Source organism: Lactuca virosa, chromosome 4 (assembly GCF_052849685.1).
Source record: "Lactuca virosa cultivar CGN04683 chromosome 4, Lactuca_virosa_CGN04683_v6, whole genome shotgun sequence".
In the NCBI taxonomy this organism is placed as follows: Eukaryota; Viridiplantae; Streptophyta; class Magnoliopsida; order Asterales; family Asteraceae; genus Lactuca; species Lactuca virosa.
Genome location: NC_136429.1, coordinates 314,015,209 through 314,036,958, shown reverse-complemented (window position 1 = coordinate 314,036,958; position 21,750 = coordinate 314,015,209). Strand labels below are relative to the sequence as shown.

The following is a 21,750-nucleotide window of genomic DNA, read 5'->3' as shown; positions in this document are numbered from 1 at the left end:
GATAGTCAATATAAGGCATCATCATAAATCATTTAGCACATAAAGCAATTTAGCCATATTTCCTAAAATAAGCTAGTGCATGTGTCAATTCAAGTTATCTAACTTAAATATAGCAGCCACTCATCTCACAATCATCGTTTAACATTGTAAGTTTAAGTCTAGCAATCCTATAAATTCCTAGTTCGCTTAAACTAATGGTCTGATACCTACTGTGACATCCCCAATTTCTCGGCCATAAAATATCGATTTGTTTATGTTTATTTTCTAATGTTTGTTTGTCTAACATATAAAATGCAACTATTATAGAAAATATAAAATGCTAAACTCACAATCATCACTTAGCATTTTAAGTTTATGCTTATTTTAGAAAATATAGTACAGTTCAAAAAAATAAATATTCAAAATTTAGATCGTTATGCAGATCGTGTGTTGATTTTGTAAAATATAAAATGCTAAATAAAGAAAAAAATATTTTTTGTTATATAAGAAAAAGAAAAAAAGCAAATGATAAATTTTGGATACAAGTAAACCGTTTATCTCTTTGTCATATATATTCTAATAAATGAAATTTTTTTTGCCACTTGTCATACTCTCATTCAATTTGTCAAATGTCATTTTGTGGTTATTTTGAATTAATTTTTTTTTCCATATGTCATTTTATGAGTTTTTCTATTTTATTAAATTCCACATAATATTTTATTTTAATGTAATAATTGCAATAAATCTAGTAATAAATGAATATCAATTTCATTAATCAATTTACCTTTTAATTTCATAATTCTCAAATTTAAAGCTCATTAGTTTCTTTTGTTTAAATTTAAAAGATAAAAAACATTTCATTATAATAATTCATTATTTTTCTTATTTTCTTATAAATTCAAAGTTCTCAAATATTTTGACATTTATATTTAATTTAATTTTTTTAAATTAAATTATGTAATACATGAGTCTCACAATTAGTTTTTGGTAATTTAAGAATATTTTAACTAGATATACTAATATTTTGAGTAAATTACACGAATGGTCCCTATGGTTTGAGGTAATTTGCACGTTTGGTCCCTAACTTAATTTTTTAACTCGGAAGGTCCTTAAAGTTTGTTTTTGTTGCACGCTTGGTCCCTATCTTATCTAAAAAGACTATTTTGCCATTGATTTTTTAATTTATTTAAATAAGGTGAGGTAGGTAAGGTAAGGTAAGGTGATGTGGAAGTGAGGTTGGGGTATGTTTATTTAAATAAAGTAAAAAATCAAGGCCAAAAAAGTCTTTTTAGGTAAAACAGAGACCAAGCGCGCAACAAAAACAAACAGTAGGAACCTTCCGAGTTAAAAAAATAAATTAGGGATCAAACGTGCAAATTACTCCAAACCATAGGGACCATTCGTGTAATTTACTTTAAATATTTTTGTTAATTAGAAGAGGGGCATGAAAGTAAAACCATATTTAATAAACAAGTGGAGATATCATCTCCCTTTCAAAAACCCTCCGTGTTCTGAGATATATCGAGAGAGAGAGAGAGAGAGAGAGAGAGAGAGGTGCAGAAAAAGAAGCAGTGAAAGTGATGGAAGACGAAGACGAAGACGAAGACATCGTTTGGAACGACGAGCTTTTTGAATCCATGCTAAAGTGTGGTTACGATGAGCTCGCTAAACAGAATGCCGACAAGGTCAGTGTTCCATTGGAACTCTCTGTATGCTTGTCGTTTATGCGTTGGGTTTCATATTCGCCTCATGTATCGAATGTTCTTGCTGATTATTTCATCTCCATGTTGTATATATATCTGCGACCAAGTGTAATGTGTATCCGCTTAGGGCTTAGAACACTTGACACATGTATGAGCGTAAGTCTTATCTCGAACACTCTGAGCATGGATGTTGTAGCTATTTATTTGTGATTTTGCAGGTGGAAACTTTTGATGCATTCCTGTCCCTTGCTATTGCCCCTGCCTCCGCTGTTCCAGATCTTAGAGGTAAAAATGTTTGTTGTAATACGATACGATCCTTACTCAATTAGGGCTTATTGAGTTAAAGGTCAGGATTTGTAACATATGAATGAAGGTAGTTGAATCATTTTAGAGGTCTACATGGATGAGATTATCATCACCTGAGATGATAGTATTTTGATTTCAAAGTTAAAGCACTTTCTAAGGTCTCAATTAGCCACAGATCGCATGCCTCTTCTTTACTTCCTTGAGATAGGAGTCTCTCAATCTCCATGAGGGTTCTTCTATCTCAATGGAAGTATTTTCTGTTGGATAACCTCAAATCCCCAATGCTCGTTATTTGGAAACTTCTTCCTGAAGATGGAAATCTTATGAAGGATCAAAAGCAATATAAGGGAAATTAAACTGTCTGATAGTTAGGTAATATCATTATCATATCCGAAGTTTGATTTGGTATGGTGTGAAGAAAACTTATGTGATTGTCTGTTTGGAAGAAGGAAGTCCTTACAACGGTTATTAAAAACATTATGATCCTGTAATAATCACATGTCTTGACCAAGGATGGATAAAACTATAGAGTAGAGATAACTATCAAATATCAATAGTAAAGTACAATGCTTATTATTTTATGCTTTTTCTGTTGTTAATGTGATAGGAATTAGATGGTTAAATACTATAAGGGGTAAATCAGGAAATTCATCTAGGTCGGGCTAGGATTATAATAGATAGAGAGAAAGATCTCAGTAGGGGATGTCTAGAAAATTGATAGTGTAATACTTTTGTATTGGCTCTTAAGCTTTCGGCTTAGAGAGAGTGAGATTCCCTGGGCAATCTTTTAGATTGTGTTAATCGTTTAATCAATTAGTTCAATGTCATCTTCATCTTCCTTACAATCTCTTCTTTGTTTCTGTTGATTCATTAAACCCTAATTTTTTGTTTCTCTATCATTGGACAAAAAATTAGGGTTTAATGAATCAACAGAAACAAAGAAGAGATTGTAAGGAAGATGAAGATGACATTGAACTAATTGATTAAACGATTAACACAATCTAAAAGATTGCCCAGGGAATCTCCCTCTCTCTAAGCCGAAAGCTTAAGAGCCAATACAAAAGTATTACACTATCAATTTTCTAGACATCCCCTACTGAGATCTTTCTCTCTATCTATTATAATCCTAGCCCGACCTAGATGAATTTCCTGATTTACCCCTTATAGTATTTAACCATCTAATTCCTATCATAATGATTCGTTTTCTGTTCTCCTCAGATCATTATGATTGTATGGCTGTTAGCATAAAATCAAAACTATTGCCATTTCAGCAAGAGGGTGTTAGGTACGCATAATTATCGATTAGTATGCATGTTCTTTGATCAGATACATGTCATCTAAAGAACTTTTTTGTTGCAGGTTTGTATTGCAGCATGGGGGGCGCGTCCTCCTGGCTGATGATATGGGCCTAGGGAAGAGTGTTCAGGTAATTAATATGTCTCTAGAATGTTTTTGATAAATAAAGCAGGACAGGATATTTATATCTCGTCATTCAATTATTATTGCTTGCAGGTTATTGTTGTAGCCTCTTGTGTTTGTGACTCATGGCCTGTTCTTGTTCTTAGTCCATCTTCATTACGGCTTCAATGGGCTTCTGTCAGTATTCTCTCTCTCTCTCTCTCTCTCTCTCTCTCTCTCTCTCTCTTACTTCCCGTAAATATAAAGAACATGTTCATCATGGATTTACACTTTATACTTTTCATGCTTTACACAGATGATTCAATAGTGGCTAGGCATCGACTCGTCAAAAATACATGTATGGTTTTCTTTTTTCATTCTACATTTATGTGAAATGTGAACATGGCACCATGTTTTTTATTTATTATACATTTCTAACAATTGTTGTGGTTTTTTCTTTGCAGGTGGTTTTGTGCAATTACAAACAAACATGGGTTCACAATAACATGGGGTATAAGTCCTAGTGGGGAATTCCACATTGTATCATATGATGACGTGGTCAAGCTTGAAGGCTTGAAGCCGCTCTTAAGCATTTAAGTTTTAAGGTAAGCCCATCTGATATAGTAATTTGTATTTTACCTTCTATTTCAAAATTCAAGGACATCCAATTGCAATCATGATATTATTAAGTGGTCACTGTTTATGTATACAAAAGGGATTGTGTAGCACATGCACATCACATGATAGCGGTTGATACTTTGTACATGGACTTTTCCAAGATAATACATGCAGATAGCAATATGTAGATGTAGACTGTGACCAGTATTAAGAGTAGTGATTTAAACTGACAAACATCTTAGCGATTTAAAACTGACAAACATCTGAAATTTGACTTTCTCATGTTTTTCTAAAATGTGTTTGATTAATCAATAAATACATATTTAAGAAAAACAAGTAACATGTGCATGCTGCTTGGGATTTGTTTTTTCACAGCCTTTTGATAAATAATTTCTTTATATAGGTTGTGATTGCAAATAAGTCACACTTCTTGAAGAATGCCCGAGCATAACAAACTACTGCATCTCTTCCTATATTTTACAGGTCTCTCTCTCTCTCTCTGTGTGTGTGTGTGTGATGTCTTTGTTAGTTTCTTAATTGCAGACAGCTCGATACACAATGCTGCTTAGTGGGACTCCAACTTTTTCTCGACCAATAGAGCTATTTACACAGGTCATAATTAATTCTTTTTAGACTCCATATTTTGGTTAATCCCCAATGAATTTGTATCTCTTCTCTAAATTAAAACATTTACATGTTTTGACAGCTTGTTAGTTGAGGTATTCTGACTTTAAGGCATCTTTCTTCTATGTATGTTTGTTCCTTCATTTTTAATTGGGAAATTGTCATGCTTTATTGAAATTGGAGTGATTATTGTCACTCATTCTTAACTTGTTTTCATCACACAGTTGAAGGTAATTGGCAACAAAATGACGGCCAACGAGTCCGAGGAGGAAGCCGGTATGCATATGCCTAACCTTAAGGATACCCAGAAAAAGGTGCACATGTAAGATGCAACAACCTTTTAAGCTATTTTCAGTTAACCATATATTCTCGAACAAGAAAGAGCTCTCCTTTAAAAGATACTTGACTATTTTACCCCTAACCAACTAGCTTACATAAAAGTTTTATATAAGCTAGTTGGTTAGGGGTATAATAGTCAAGTATATTTTAAAGGAGAACTATTCCTTGTTCGAGAATATATGGTTAACTAAAAATAGTTTAAAAGGTTGTTGCATCTTGCATGTGAACCTTTTTCTAGGTATCCATAAGGTTAGACATATGCATATTGGCTTCCTCCTCGTACTCGTTGGCCGTTATTTTGTTGCCAATTACCTCCAACTGTGTGATTAAAACAAGTTAAGAATGAGTGACAATAATCACTCCAATTTCAATAAAGCATGACAATTTCCCAATTGAAAATGAAGGAACAAACATACATAGAAGAAAGATGTCTTACAGTTAGAATACCTCAACTAATAAAGCTTTGATTGGTGTCATGTCCTTGTCTGTCAAGTCCAGCAATACCTGGGGACAAGAAAAAACAACAAAAAAAGATGACCACTAGATGATAAACACGGAGCATATTATCAAAAAATGAAACTATATATATATATATATATATATATATATATACACTAGTCGTTACCCGCGCAAAGCAGCGGGCGACGAATAGTTGCATACCCGACCGATGCAGCCGCTAAGAATAATTTTTTCGGCGTGTTATTTTTTTGTATCCGTGATTATGTTCTTTTAGGCACATTGTTTTGTTTCGGAGATTACGTTCTTTTATCCGATTATGTTCTTCTGGTGCATTGTTTTGTCTTAACAATAATAAATGAAATGTTATTTTACTACATTGGTCCATATAGATTTGACATGATTTTGAATTTAAATGTACCCAGATATTTCAACGACCATAAATTAATCATTCTCTATAACCATAAATTAATCATTCTCTATAACCCCAGGACTCATTGAAAGTCCAGATTGTCCCCTCCCAACTGCATACACAAAAGGCATCAGCAGTAAAATAAAATAAAATAAAAAACAATCTAGTAGAAAGAAAAAATGGAAAAAATATATAACTTTGAGTCGACATAGCAAACATTTGTAAGACTCTAATTGTGCTTCCTTGGGAAAAAAATTAATAAATTTTTAAAAAATGTCAGAATCCAGATATAGATGAAAACTAACAATATTTAAGTGAAATCAATAAGAATTAAAGCAAATTGAAAACTGTTGTGACCAGAAAGCTTGCAAAGACAAATGGAATATCAGGAAGCCACCATAGTTCCAATAAATGGTCTGAAGTTTTCCTAACTGCAGCTAGAGGTGCACAAACCGGTTTTTTTTTTCCAAACCGGTTTGGGTCAGGTCAACAAAGTTAACACCCGTTCAAGCCTAAACCGGTTCGTCAATAAAAATATGCGAATTTTGCAAACCGGTTCCATTAGATTCCAAACCGGTTCATATGAAACCGATTCGAAAAAAAACCACCTATATGAAATATGGTTTGAAGCAGGAAGAGTTTGACAGTAAGCAATAAGTTGTCTCCATGCATTTCACGTAAAAAAAAAACTCCGTCTCTTCTGTTAATGTTAAGCCAAATTCCAACACAATTGCAATACCAACATTGTAAGAACAGAACATCATATTATGAGATACCAAAGAAAGAGAAGGCAAGGTTTCTTTTTGAAACAATTGCTCCTTTCTTGTTGGTTCAGGTGCACCAAAGAAGGAGATAAAATTGTGCAGGGGTAAAATGGTCAACTATGGTTTGTGCAGGAATTTCACATGGACAGTATAAAGTTGTCCCCTTCTTTAAGCATGCTTTGCCTTCTAGAAACAATTGCTCCATCCTTTAAGCATGCTTTGCTTTTGTTGCCTCGTTAATCCTTTTGTTTGTTTCAATTAACTTTTGTTAAAATATATATATATATATATATATATATATATATATATATATATATATATATATATATATATATTTAGGTAACTTCGAAAAACCCATTCTACACCAGTTCTAAACAGGTTCTCATTAAAGCGGTTCTAAACCGGTGCCAACATATATATTTCTAAACCTATACAAACTGGCGGTTCGGTTCTGCATCGGATTGATTCTAGCTTGGGCCGGGGGTGAACCGGTTTTCGGATTGGAAACCGGTTCGGATCGTGAATCGGTTTTTTTGTGCACCTCTAGCAGCAGCTGAAACTTTTTTCTTTAAAAACGTAGAAGCTTCATCTGCAATAAAAAAATAAGAAATCCAAATCAAGACTTGTACATAAACAGAGGTCAATGTACTAACAAATACATACTGTATCCTCGCTAACAAAATGAGGAAAAGATTGTGGTCATATTTTCAACAAAACCCTAAATTAACAAAACAATAAGAAAAAAACTCCAAGACACATTCAAACAGAAGAATCAATTACAAATTTCCAATAAAAATAAGTGAAACAATTATTAAACTATTAAAAAGTATATCAGGTTTAGTTGTGCTTGATATCATTTCTAATTTCTTACTTAAACGTTGATAACACCAGATAGTTGATCAAAATTGGTCATCATGTTCATATCCAACCCAGTCACTGATAGACATGGAACCAAAAAATAGGATACAAAAATCGATATAAGGAGACATGGAATACAAGGCTATGGGTTGGTTTCTTAAAACAAAAAAAGATGGGAGTGTAGACAAACCTGCTCCATAATCCTTTGTACATCATGGGCAAGGCCTTTTTCCCTTAAGAAAAACACAAAAACGAAAAACAGACACCCATACCCATTAAAACAGAGAATTATACAAAACACAAAAAATAAAAATTTTCCTACTTTTACTACATCAACGGTTGTTCCTCCTTCTACAACTTACTCCTAATTCTGTTGTTCATCAAAATGGCCATGCCTAAGTTGTCCAAACCATACCTGTAAATCCAAATAAAAACTAAATCAAATAGGGATAAAATTAATGTTTCTGGTGTCCAATTTAGATCCAAATCCATAAATCGATACACATACATAGTTAAAAACAGATGTTTAGATAGTGAAGGTTCAGAGAGAGACCTTGGTGGTATTCATTTTGATTTTTTAGATTGAAGATGTTTTGGGGTTTACAGATCAATGAAGGTATCATTTTAGGGAAAAAATTCTTCCTAGAACTTCTCACCAAATTCAAAATACTCAATCTGGCCTCTACTTAAACTTTCTATCTTTTTTCTCCTTTTGAGTTTGATCCACCTTGCTGCATATATGTTTGTACAAACATATTGGAAGCTACTTTTGGACCCAAATTGATTTGGAAGCAAATCTAGGGTGACCTTCAATTCACGTTGTCAGCTACAAAGTATATACCACCAAATGTTAACTAATAAGTGTAAATATGATGAAAAAAATATGTTGACGTAAAGCAGATATCAGGGCAAGCAACCCAAGCGATAAACTCTTAAATACTCTAGCAGCGAGATTTTGAGGATTTACAGATGGGGGATCGGTGGTGACGATGGGTATGGCGAACCCTAGGACATCAGTGATGGTGGCTGATGTTTGGATGATGGTTAATGCTGTAAAGGTCTCGATTGATCGATTCAATTGGACGAAGATGAAGAGCAGGTCAATATATGTAGAATTTAAGATATTTAAGATATTTGCTGGAGCGTATTTGGAAGTTTTCAAATTTTGAATGAACCCTGAATTAAGGGAAGAAGATCAGATTTATAAGTATTAAAATAACGTGGTTAAAATTTAATATTATTTTATTAATGGTTACTTGTATAATTAGCTTAATGGTTTCGACGTCTTAAAAAAATAATATTATTATATTCAATCTATTTTTAGAAATAGTTAGATTTGTTTTATAAGATAGTTAATATATATATATATATATATATATATATATATATATATATATATATATATATATATATATAAAAGATTAGTTTAATTAGTTGGTTCTTGAATGAGAAGTTAGCCTATTTGTATACATATGTTTCCTATGATTTATCAATGAGATATTAATGAGGATTAAAAGTTAATGGGATACCTGTTGCCTGTGAAGAGTGCTTCACATACAACTCTATGACGTCTTTTTTGAGTCTTCGAATTATCAAGGTTTCTTTCATCAGATTGAGCAATTCTTCATGATTACTTACACCTTGAAAGTTTCAATAAATCCCCTGAAAAATGTTACAAGATCATAGTGAACTTCCTATGAAAAAAAAAGGTAATAAAAACACAAGCTCATAGCAAAATCAACTTCATCTTACACGCATGCATTATCTTTCACCATATTCCTCAACACTGTTATACACAGTAGGATACAATGCTTGAAGCTGTAAAAACATGTACATGTTTTAATTTAGAGAAGAGATACAAATTCATTAGGGATTAAGCAAATATGGAGTCTAGAAAGGATTAATTATGACCTGTGTAAATAAATAGCTCAATTGGTCAAGAAAAAGTTGGAGTCCCACTAAGCAGCATTGTCTATCGAGCTATATGCAATTAAGAAACAAACACACACACACACACACACACACACACACAGAGAAGCAGCATTGTGTATCGAGCTATCTGCAATTAAGAAACTAACACACACACACACACACAGAGTTCTGCTTGGGCATTCTTCAAAAAGTGTGACTCGTCTACAATCACAAATAAAGAAATTATTTATCAAAAGGCTGTGAAAAAACAAATCCCAAGCGACGTGCACATTGATAGCTTCATTTTATTTACTTCTTTTTATAGTTTATTTTAGCACATTTCATTCGCATTTTAGTTAATTTCCATGCATATTTTCCTTTTTGTTATTTAATGACCATTTCGGGTACTTTCTAGTTTCCTGAGCTTAATTGTAGATTTTTTGGAGACTAGCGGAGCGAAATCTTTGGGAGGCGATTGGACTTGGAGGACAACGAGGATTTTGGGCTTGATGGCTATGGAGGTGATTCATGGAGTGGGCTTGTCAATTACTTGAAGGCTTGGAAGAATTGAACTTTAACTTTGCAAGGTGCGGGAGAATTTTCGAGTGTGCGGAGATCAATGATCGGGCGTTCGCGGAAGCTATGAGTGATTTGGAGAAGACAAATTGGGCTCAAATTGAAGACATCTTGAAGCAAAATGGGCTAGAAACTGATCGGGCTCAAACTGGGCCAATGGTTTAGCTGTGGAGGCCCAAGACTTGAAGAAAACCAAAAGCTCGTCACACTCGCGCGACCCACATAAGGTTTCCACGCGGCCCGCGTGGATTTCTGCAGGGGCATTTTCGGGATTTTGTTTGGAGCTCTATATTGGGAAGGTTGGTGTGCCACTTTAGCCTCATCTTGGACATTCGATTTTGGGGACATTCTCTATGGAGTTTAGAAGACTTTTGAAGGCCAAGAACACCTCAAGAACATCATCTTTTCATCTCTTGATTCTTGTAAAATGCTGGGTACAATTTTTACTAACTTTGGTTTCTTAAGTTTAGCCATGCTTGGCTGGACAAATATTGGTTGACTTTGGTGAAATCCTTTGACTTTTTGGTTGAATGTTGAAGACTCCATGAACTTGTGTTTGAATCTTTATGAGAATGCTTTATGTTTTAACATCTTATCGCTATTTGTATGTTTTTTTTTGCATGAGTTTAAATGTGTTTGTGGTGATTAGTTGACTAATTTCTTGATTAAGTAAAAGATCTTCATATTAGCAAGCAACAAGTGATTTTTGTGTTAGTTTTATTTCACACAATCATAAAAACATTTTCTCCAACATGGTAGTGAAAACATTTGACTCTTCTTGGACTTGGTGACTTTTTTGGTTCTTAATGTTAGTTGACTTTCACTAATTACATGCTTAATGGGAATTGTGACTTTGACTAAGGAAAATGTTATGAGCTTCTCTAACCATTTCAATAACTAAGAAAAGTCTAGGTAATCTCAAGATTCTTGGATTCCTATAACCAAATTAAGGATTTAAAACAAGTATTGCACCATTGGATTCTAATGATATGTTCATCAAAAGTCAAAGTGAGGAAACCTTAAGTCAACCATCTTTCCCTTATTGATTTTACATCAAAATCTTGTTTTTGTTAAATTGTCCATTTAAATCTTAGTTTAGTTTTAGTTTATTTCAAGTATTTTAAAAGACCAAAACCCCATTTTTACTTTTATTGTTATTTTACAAGTATTATTACAAAGAGATTTTTCATAGAGTTATAAAATTGAACCAATCTCTGTGGATACGATCCCTTTACCATTATACACTATTTTAATGTAAAAGGCATAAAGTTATTAATTTTGTTGGCCTCGACAACCACCACACATATTACTTGTTTTTCTTAAATATGTATTTATTGATTAAACAAACACATTTTAGAAAAACATGACAGTCAAATTTCAGATGTCCGTAGTTTAAATAGCTACTCCTAATACTGTTCACAGTCTACATCTACATATTGCTATCTGCATGTATTATCTTTGAAAAGTCCATGTACAACGTATCAACCGCTATCGTGTGATGTGCATGTGCTACTCAATCCCTTTTGTATACATAAACAGTGACCACTTAATAATATCATGATTGCAATTGGATGTCTTGGAATTTTGAAATAGAAGGTAAAATACAAATTACTATATCAGATGGGCTTACCTTAAAACTGTAACACCCCGTTTATTAAATAAATAAATAAATAAATAAATTAACGAATGAATCGTAGCCCTAAAATCAATAATTATATAGCTGGGTGTTGGTTTTGGGAGCCAAAAGTTATTATTTGGATTATTCGTGGGTTAAAGAATAAATTTGAGACTTATTTTGTAAATATTAATGAAGGCAGGGGCTCCGTGGTAATTATTGGGACTTAATTTGGAAGAAAAAGAGAGGGGAAAGTTGAATATGTCATATTTGAGAGTTAGGGGTTTAAAAAGGTAAACTGTGGATTAGTTTTGTAAAGATTTTAGAAGATGGGGGCTGTTTAGTAAAACCCAGACTTATTTTGTAAAGGAATTCAAGGGGCAGGATTTAAATGGTAAATATTGGCCTTGTTTTGAAAGAAAAGGGAGAAAGAGGGACTGTTTGTGTAAACATGGGAGGAAGTTTGAAAGGTGCGGGGTATATAAACCCGATTACACGCAGAAACCCTAGGGACCATGTGCAGCCGTCACCCCCACCCTTATGCCTCCCTCCTTCAGCCGCCGCCACCGTTCCCCTCATTCGTTCACCGACCACCTAGCACCATCGAGTAGCCTTGTCACCGGCAACATAGAAGATCGGCTGGAAATGGGAGTTAAGCTGCACCAAATCGCCATTGAAGCACCATCTCTCTTATTCTCGTTTTCCCGATCCGACTAGGACGCCATTTGCTGCCGGCGACACCATGAACGACAGGAACCGCCGAGACCGGGTTTTGCGCTGTGAACGGTGAAGTGTGAGCTGCGAAGTCGATGTCCAGTTACAGGCAGTGGAGGTTCGAGATAGCCTAGTCATTGCTGCTTTTCGGATGTCAGACGACCACCTCCCTACCATATTCTTCTTGTCCTTCTCCATTTCTGTCCGGTGCTATGACGCTACTGTGGTTCCAAGGAGTGTTCCGTAGCTGCTTTTCCATTCGACTGCTTCACGCCGCTGTAGGGGTGGCCGAGACAGGTGCGTTTCCGGCGATGGATATGCGTGTTCTGATGTTATGTGCGTGTGTTTTGTTGTAGTGTTTGTTGGGTGTAGTTCGTAGGCCGGAATTCTCGAAGAACAGCCACCACCACCACCATGAGGTGGTGGCTGCCGCCATACGCCACCGCCGACCACCATTAGGTGGTTGTGTGTGTGTGTGTGATTATTAGGGTTTAGAATTGCAAAATGTAACTAGAAAGAAGAATAATGAAAAATAAACCCTAACCACCACTGTGAGGTGGTGGCTGCCGCCACCGACCGCCTTGTCGGGTGGCGGTGTGCCTCGTTTCTATGGTGACTCGTTTGGAATGTTTGGACAAGGGACTAAAACCCTAATGGGCCTAATAAACCCTAGTGGGCCCAATAAATCCCTAATTGACCTAAAAGCCCAAACATGTAACTAATGGGCCTAATGAACCCTAATTGATCAAAAGACCTAGATATTGGGCCTATTGGGCTAAGATGGGGTTGGAAACCCTAATTGGGGTTTAGAAAACCCTAATATTGGATTTATGGGCTTGGACTTATTGGGGCCCACATTTGGGCCATTGGAATGGAATTGTGTATTAAGCCCAATCACAGCATATGATTTATTTAGAAGAGTGATGGACTTAATGGATTAAGTCCTTAATGGGTTAAGTGAGAAAAACTTAACCCTAATCGCCATTTTATGTGAAACCCTAATTTCACTTGGGTTTATTGTTGGGCCTTTCTATTGGGCCTTGATGATTAGGTTATTAATGGGCCGTATAAGAATAATCATATGGACTAGAATATTTAGATGGGCTCTAGGGTAAGGCCCATATGTGAGGGTTTGGGCCCAATTTGGAAAATTGGGCCATAGATGGGCCATAGGTTGGGCCTTAATGATTATATGATATTGGGCCATTAGAATGTCAAATGTTGGACTGGAATAAATAGTGGGGCCTTAGAGTGAGACCATGTAAGGTTTGGGCCCAATTTAGAAAATTAGGCCATATGTTGGGCTTTGACTCATAGTTGACTGTTGGGTCTTTGGATTAGGCCTTGGGCTTGGATCAAGCCAAGATTGGGGTAAACCAGTCTTTTATCCTAAGCATGGACTTATGGTTATGTATTGGAACCCAATTATTAATTGGGTGTTATTTTGATGTTGACAGTTCGGGAACCTGTTATCCAGTAGCTGGGGTTGGGTGTGCAGGACTTTAGCAGTGTGAGGTGAGTTACCTTCCAGTAGAAGTGGGTCTACGGCCACAATGTCGGCCCACTAGTAGGAGTTGTTTGTTAGATGATTGTCTTTGTGATAATTGTCTGGTATGCCATTATCTGTTATGTTTGTGTGATGGGATGCTTTGTGATGCATGTTAGTAGTAGTAGGGGTAAATTAGTCCCCGGATACCGGTTGAAAGATACCGAAGGGGTCGTCAGAACCCATGCATGCCTAGCAGTATGTTTATGATATGTTATATGTGATAGTGGTAGTAAGAGGGGAATAGTCCCCAAGTTCGGTCGATAGGACCGAAGGGTAGGTCGGGCACGCCAGATATGCTTGACAATATGTTTATGCTATATTTTATGTGGTAGTAGTAGGGGTGAAATAGTCCCCGGAGTCGGTTGGGATAAACCAGAAGGTAGGTCAGCACCCCAGAACTGCTTGACAAGGGTTGGTCAGCACCCCAGAACTGCTTGACATGGGTTGGTCAGCACCCCAGAACTGCTTGACATGGGTAGGTCGGGCACCCCAGAATTGTCCGGCAGTATGTATGTTGTGTGGTATGTGGTATGATGAGGGAACTCACTAAGCTTCGTCCTTACGGTTTTCAGGTTTGGTTCCAGGTACTTTGTTTTCAAGGAAAGGATCCGGATCGATCGCAGCGCATCACATTATGTTTTCCGCACATGAGATCTTTGGGATTACACTCTGATATTGTTTTATATTGACATGTTTTGATTATTTACACTTTGGTTTTGACATGGGATGTTATTATGGATGATATTATACTAAATGGTTTTATAATAACTTAATTAAAAATGAAATTTTTGGTCTTGAATTTTGGGATGTTACAAGTTGGTATCAGAGCCTTGGTTTGAGGGATTCAGGAACACTCTCGGGTGTGTCTGGACTCAAACTAAGGACTTGGTATGAAAATTTTCAAAAGGGAGTTTGAAAAGAATTTGAAAAGAGAAAAGAACTTTGAAAAGAACAAGGTGTGTGGTGCGTGCAATCAGCCGAGCTTAAGTAAGTTTTCCCCAAGATACCTACACATGTTATGATATGATATGATTATGAGAACTGCATGCTAGATTAGGGCTGAGGATCTAGGTAGGATGCCTTATATGCCTACTGTATGTGTATCAGAACTGCATGCTAGATTAGGGCTGAGGATCTAGGAAGGATGCCTTATATGCCTGCTATATGTGCTTGATGAGCTGCATGATAGTACTGATCAGTCAGTGATAGGATAGCCTGTTTAAGTTATGCCTGATTGTATGAGCCTTTGAATTGCATGTATAAATTCCTGAGTAGATGATAGAATGGTTTGATTGGAATGTGATGGTTAGATTTTCCATTGTCTAAATGTTGCTTGCTTTGTGCTTTGTGGGACTCTTAGTAATGTGAGCTAGATATATTCATGAGGTAACTAGTTGACATTACCGGGAATCTTTCAGCAGCTGAGGACTGGGTGAGTTCGAGAACCTAGGAAAGCCTAGGATATGTTTCAGTGGGTTAGTAGTGAGGCTCATTGAGACTTGGGTGTACCAGTTTGAGGAAGTGACTTGGAGGATTCTGGAGGATTGCTGAGGAAAGTATGGATAGGTGTGGAAGGTAGTATTGGACCCGTACTACTGAAAGCACATGATCCATACTCGAATCGGTGAGAATCTTGGAGAATCTGAGAAGCTTCGGGGAAGAGTTTGTGACCCAGTTTGGGGACAGAGGATGTTCAAATTGTTGCAGCTTAGCCATGGGCAAGTGAGCTAGTGAGCGCGACAGGGTGTCAGGCCCCGAAGGATATGAATTCCAAGAGGTTGCAGATGCGAGATCGATTTGGAGCACTTTGAGAAGAGAGGTTCATGCAAGGTGCGTATAGTTGAGGGTCCCGGGAAGAGACCCATGACTTCTGATCATCGGGTGAAAGGCCAGCAGGGCCTAAGTCAGTGCAGCACGTACGGGAAAGTGCACAAGAGAGTTTGTCGCTCCAAGGGTTTAGGCTGCTATAAGTGTGGTAGGGTTGATCATGTAAGCTGAAGGTGATCAGTATTCCTCCAGATGTTGCGGGCATGTCATCTTCTACTGCTACTAGATGGATGTTGGGAATATGTATCGCTTTGGAATTGTGAGTGAGTTTGGATAAGTCAGATCTCGGGTCGGTTTTCTGCTAGTGGCTAGGTTACCAAGGATCATATATGCCATCATGTGTGCCGAAAAGTCCTTGATGAACCCATAGAGGGACGCATCTTGCGGAGTGGGTTCCGCGTGTACCATTACCATTCCAGATCTTCGTCAGGATCTGTGCAGGATATTATTTAGAGGATATTCAGGCAGGGTTAGAGTGATAGTTCTCCAGTGAAGTCAGCATTCAGTGGCTCTACCATGGTTCAGGTATAGCCGACAATTGTCTATGGATGAACTTTGGAGTTCAAGGCACTACTGTTGCTAGGAAAGGAGCGGTAGCATGAAGACGATGATGTCAGTTGCGGGTGTTAGATACATAAGTGGTTGGGCATTGGATGTTCAAGATAATTATATTTTCGCATGGGTTATGTTCGGTTAGAGTTTAGTGATACTGCAAGAATGAAATTGGGAACGAGGATTCGTCAGCCGGAGTGAAGATTAAGGCCTTCAATGACAGCATGGGAGATGGACCGAGGTGTCAGACTGTACCATATTTCAAGAGTACTCTTCAAGATTTCAGAGGACGGGCGATCTTAAGGTTTAACCGGTGATTAATCGCTAGCATTGGTAAGTACAGGTTGTCATCAGTGGGATACTAGAAAGCGAGAAGGATTGGGAATCCTTCAATTCTCGCGTGCCGTGAAGACTTAGTCGAATCTAAGTGGGGGAGTGGCTTTTTATAAAGTTCTCCAAATGTGAGTTCTGGTTGTGCGAGGTGCAATCTCTTGGGCACCTTGTCAATCAGAAGGGTATTCTGGTCGATTCAGCCAAGATAGAGGCCACGATGCAGTGGGAGATTCCGAGGTCTCCAACTGAGATTCGGAGTTTCGTGGGTCTAGCGGGTTATTACCGGAGATTTATACAGGGCTTCTCCGAGATTGCAGTTTCTTTGACCCGACTGACCAAGAAGTCGGTGGCCCTTCGATGGGGGCCTGAGCAGCAGGTAGCCTTCGAGACTCTCAGACAGCAGTTGTGCGAGACACCGATTCTTACCCTGCCAGAGGGTGTAGATGATTTTGTGGGTTACTATGACGCTTCGATCACGGGCATGGGTGCGGTACTGATGCAGCGGGGTCACGTGATAGCAGGTTTTGGGAACCAAGTTAGAGCTTCAGTTAGGGCTCAAGTTCAGTTGAGTGTTAGGTCGAGTGCGTGTTCGGCCGGTTTGGAAAGTGTTGTACGACTACGGGGATAGACGTAGCATTCACTAACAGTTAGATAGTATGGAAAGTGTTGTAAGTCTGCGGGTGTAGCCATAGCATTCACTAGCAGCCAGATAGTGTTAGAGTGTTGTAAGTCTGCGGGTGTAGCCTTAGCATTCACTAGCAGCCAGATAGTGCTAGGATGTTGTAAGTCTACGGGTGTAGCCATAGCATTCATGAGGTCGGCAGATAGTGATAGTGTTGTAAGTCTGTGGGTGTAGCCGTAGCATTCACCAGGTTGGTAGATAGCATGAGTGCGTTGTTAGGACGTGGAAGGAACAATAGTACCCACCAGTTCGGGTGTAGCAATGAGGATATGGAAATCCACGGATTGGTTTATGGATTTCCCCAGAGGGATTAGATCTGGTTAAGCCAGTGATAAAACTGTAGGAACATCACTACAGTTATGAGATCAGGGAAGCAATGGATTGCTTAAGGACGTGTGAGATAAGGCTACCATTGGTCAGGTAGCAACCACTTTTAGTCTTGGATTTGATGATGACAGGATTCGACGCATGGACCCGATCGGTTAAATCAGGAGGTTGTTAGAGCCACAGTGGCATGATAACTAGTGGCAACTAGTTCCAGAGAAGGATTTCGTTCAGAAGTCGTGTGAGGCGACTAAGTGGGAGTCCCTTGGCTCCGCTGCCGGGCCGGAACCCGGTATTTCAGAGGACTGACAAATGAACTGAGACCAGTAAAGTCTCAGTAGATTCTGGAAAGCAGCCGTGTGGCAACATACTGCTTCAGGCAGTTCAGTGTTCGGACAGTTTTAGCGTTTGGGCAGTGTTAGTATTTGTGTTTTCGGTTGCAGATACGGAAGAAATAGCTGGTTGATTGGGAAGTGACAAGTCACTCACATCGGGATCAGTTGAGCCTTGGCCAAGTTTAAGTGAACTGCAAGGGTAATGGGGTCTGTGACTCTGTTTTCCAGTGGGAACCTCGAGTTATCAGAAGTTGAGTAGTCAGTTGAGGGATAAGTGGATTGGGTTCAACAATGATGCTTCAGTATGAGTGGTCTGTCAGGGATTCAGACCATCTCGAGACAACAGATTTCAGACGGAGTAGATGTGGTCTTGTCGCGGGGAAATTCGTTCACCTGCGGATTTTAGGGCTTTGCGAAGATTGGTCACGGCTACCCTGGGAAGGCTAGGGTGTGCCCAGGATGGTGACCATGTTACTAGAGTGGTTTGGCGTGTAAGGAATGGTAAGAAATGATTTTGAGGATGAAATCTAATTTAAGTGAGGGAGAGTTGTAACACCCCGTTTATTAAATAAATAAATAAATTAATTAACGAATGAATCGTAGCCCTAAAATCAATAATTATATAGCCGGGTGTTGGTTTTGGGAGCCAAAAGTTATTATTTGGATTATTCGTGGGTTAAAGTATAAATTTGAGACTTATTTTGTAAATATTAATGAAGGCAGGGGCTCCGTGGTAATTATTGGGACTTAATTTGGAAGAAAAAGAGAGGGGAAAGTTGAATATGTCATATTTGAGAGTTAGGGGTTTAAAAAGGTAAACTGTGGATTAGTTTTGTAAAGATTTTAGAAGATGGGGGCTGTTTAGTAAAACCCGGACTTATTTTGTAAAGGAATTCAAGGGCAGGATTTAAATGGTAAATATTGGCCTTGTTTTGAAAGAAAAGGGAGAAAGAGGGACTGTTTGTGTAAACATGGGAGGAAGTTTGAAAGGTGCGGGGTATATAAACCCGATTACACGCAGAAACCCTAGGGACCATGTGCAGCCGTCACCCCCACCCTTATGCCTCCCTCCTTCAGCCGCCGCCACCGTTCCCTTCATTCGTTCACCGACCACCTAGCACCATCGAGTAGCCTTGTCACCGGCAACATAGAAGATCGGCTGGAAATGGGAGTTAAGCTGCACCAAATCGCCATTGAAGCACCATCTCTCTTATTCTCGTTTTCCCGATCCGACTAGGTCGCCATTTGCTGCCGGCGACACCATGAACGACAGGAACCGCCGAGACCGGGTTTTGCGCTGTGAACGGCGAAGTGTGAGCTGCGAAGTCGATGTCCAGTTACAGGAAGTGGAGGTTCAAGATAGCCTAGTCGTTGCTGTTGTTCGGATGTCGGACGACCACCTCCCTACCATATTCTTCTTGTCCTTCTCCATTTCTGTCCGGTGCTGCGACGCTGCTGTGGTTCCGAGGAGTGTTGCGTGGCTGCTTTTCCATTCGACTGCTTCACGCCGCCGTAGGGGTGGCCGAGACAGGTGCGTTTCCGGCGATGGATATGCGTGTTCTGATGTTATGTGCGTGTGTTTTGTTGTAGTGTTTGTTGGGTGTAGTTCGTAGGCCGGAATTCTCGAAGAACAGCCACCACCACCACCATGAGGGGGTGGCTGCCGCCATACGCCACCGCCGACCACCATTAGGTGGCTTTGTGTGTGTTTGTATTAGTGTGTGTGTGTGTTATATTATTGGGGTTTAGAATTGTAAAATGTAACTAGAAAGAAGAATAATGAAAAAGAAACCCTAACAACCACCGTGAGGTGGTGGCTGCCGTCTCCTGCCGCTACCGACCGCCTTGTCGGGTGGCGGTGTGCCTTGTTTCTATGGTGACTCGTTTGAAATGTTTGGACAAGGGACTAAAACCCTAATGGGCCTAATAAACTCTAGTGGGCCCAATAAATCCCTAATTGACCTAAAAGCCCAAACATGTAACTAATGGGCCTAATGAACCCTAATTGATCAAAAGACCCAGATATTGGGCCTATTGGGCTAAGATGGGGTTGGAAACCCTAATTGGGGTTTAGAAAACCCTAATATTGGATTTATGGGCTTGGACTTATTGGGGCCCACATTTGGGCCATTGGAATGGAATTGTGTATTAAGCCCAATCACAGCATATGATTTATTTAGAAGAGTGATGGACTTAATGGATTAAGTCCTTAATGGGTTAAGTGAGAAAAACTTAACCCTAATCGCCATTTTATGTGAAACCCTAATTTCACTTGGGTTTATTGTTGGGCCTTTCTATTGGGCCTTGATGATTAGGTTATTAATGGGCCGTATAAGAATAATCATATGGACTAGAATATTTAGATGGGCTCTAGGGTAAGGCCCATATGTGAGGGTTTGGGCCCAATTTGGAAAATTGGGCCATAGATGGGCCATAGGTTGGGCCTTAATGATTATATGATATTGGGCCATTAGAATGTCAAATGTTGGACTGGAATAAATAGTGGGGCCTTAGAGTGAGACCATGTAAGGTTTGGGCCCAATTTAGAAAATTAGGCCATATGTTGGGCTTTGACTCATAGTTGACTGTTGGGTCTTTGGATTAGGCCTTGGGCTTGGATCAAGCCAAGATTGGGGTAAACCAGTCTTTTATCCTAAGCATGGACTTATGGTTATGTATTGGAACCCAATTATTAATTGGGTGTTATTTTGATGTTGACAGTTCGGGAACCTGTTATCCAGTAGCTGGGGTTGGGTGTGCAGGACTTCAGCAGTGTGAGGTGAGTTACCTTCCAGTAGAAGTGGGTCTACGGCCACAATGTCGGCCCACTAGTAGGAGTTGTTTGTTAGATGATTGTCTTTGTGATAATTGTCTGGTATGCCATTATCTGTTATGTTTGTGTGATGGGATGCTTTGTGATGCATGTTAGTAGTAGTAGGGGTAAATTAGTCCCCGGATACCGGTTGAAAGATACCGAAGGGGTCGTCAGAACCCATGCATGCCTAGAAAACAGGATGTTTATGATATGTTATATGTGATAGTGGTAGTAATAGGGGAATAGTCCCCAAGTTCGGTCGTTAGGACCAAAGGGTATGTCGGTCACCCCAGATATGCTTGACAGTATGTTGATGCTATATTTTATGTGGTAGTAGTAGGGGGTGAAATAGTCCCCGAAGCCGGTTGGGATAAACCGGAGGATAGGTCAGCACCCCAGAACTGTTTGACAAGGGTTGGTCAGCACCCCAGAACTGCTTGACATGGGTTGATCAGCACCCCAGAACTGCTTGACATGGGTAGGTCGGGCACCCCAGAATTGTCCGACAGTATGTATGTTGTGTGGTATGTGGTATGATGGGGGAACTCACTAAGCTTCGTCCTTACAGTTTTCAGTTTTCGTTTCAGGTACTTTGTTTTCAAGGAAAGGAGCCGGCTCGATCGCAGCGCATCACATTATGTTTTCCGCACATGAGATCTTTGGGATTACACTCTTATATTGTTTTATATTGACATGTTTTGATTATTTACACTTTGGTTTTGACATGGGATGTTATTATGGATGATATTATAATAAATGGTTTTATAATAACTTAATTAAAAATGGAATTTTTAGTCTTGAATTTTAGGATGTTACAAAAACCTAAATGCTTAAGAGCGGCTTGTCACGGGATTAGTCTATCTCGTGTGCCACTTAGTTTTTCTTCGACTAAGTCAGGCTACTTCGATGATCTTAAATGTATTAACGAAATCGGAAAGCAAGAGACTAACACTTCAAGAATACAAAGAGTGCTTGTATTATAAGAACTCAAGAGATTACAACGACTTCTTGATGGTCTCTACAAATGAGACCTCCTTCCTATTTATAGGGACATAACACC

At 38.6% G+C, this 21,750-nt stretch overlaps 1 protein-coding gene and 2 long non-coding RNA genes across 12 annotated transcripts; 2 read left to right on the top strand and 1 right to left on the bottom strand.

Moving 5' to 3' along the window:
• Window positions 1-1,464: 1,464 nt before the first annotated feature.
• On the top strand, window positions 1,465-10,534 carry LOC145108489 (uncharacterized). Of its 7 annotated transcripts, XM_079045520.1 has the most exons (10): window positions 1,465-1,664; window positions 1,901-1,967; window positions 3,207-3,273; window positions 3,348-3,414; window positions 3,501-3,584; window positions 3,703-3,744; window positions 3,851-3,991; window positions 4,408-4,616; window positions 4,711-4,754; window positions 5,372-5,810. In XM_079045520.1, exons 1-6 carry the CDS (start codon window positions 1,560-1,562, stop codon window positions 3,712-3,714), a joined length of 402 nt encoding a protein of 133 aa, XP_078901646.1. In that variant the 5' UTR covers window positions 1,465-1,559; the 3' UTR covers window positions 3,715-3,744; window positions 3,851-3,991; window positions 4,408-4,616; window positions 4,711-4,754; window positions 5,372-5,810. The 7 variants fall into 7 exon arrangements, with proteins under 7 accessions (XP_078901646.1, XP_078901649.1, XP_078901648.1 ...); XM_079045523.1 differs by lacking the exons at window positions 4,711-4,754; window positions 5,372-5,810 and adding an exon at window positions 9,820-10,534 and having other exon boundaries at window positions 4,408-4,487; XM_079045522.1 differs by lacking the exons at window positions 4,711-4,754; window positions 5,372-5,810 and adding an exon at window positions 9,784-10,534 and having other exon boundaries at window positions 4,408-4,487.
• On the bottom strand, window positions 6,944-8,738 carry LOC145108490 (uncharacterized). 4 transcript variants are annotated; one of them, XR_013708304.1, is made up of 4 exons: window positions 8,425-8,738; window positions 7,780-8,283; window positions 7,648-7,690; window positions 6,944-7,188 (listed from the first exon to the last, which is right to left on the bottom strand). It is a non-coding gene; the product is annotated as an uncharacterized LOC145108490 (long non-coding RNA). The 4 variants fall into 4 exon arrangements; XR_013708305.1 differs by having other exon boundaries at window positions 7,648-7,872; window positions 8,011-8,283; XR_013708306.1 differs by having other exon boundaries at window positions 7,471-8,283.
• An 8,381-nt stretch (window positions 10,535-18,915) lies between the features above and the next one.
• Window positions 18,916-21,473, top strand: LOC145168902 (uncharacterized). Its single transcript, XR_013742163.1, has 3 exons — window positions 18,916-19,406; window positions 20,597-20,654; window positions 21,278-21,473. It is a non-coding gene; the product is annotated as an uncharacterized LOC145168902 (long non-coding RNA).
• The last annotated feature ends 277 nt before the right edge of the window (window positions 21,474-21,750 follow it).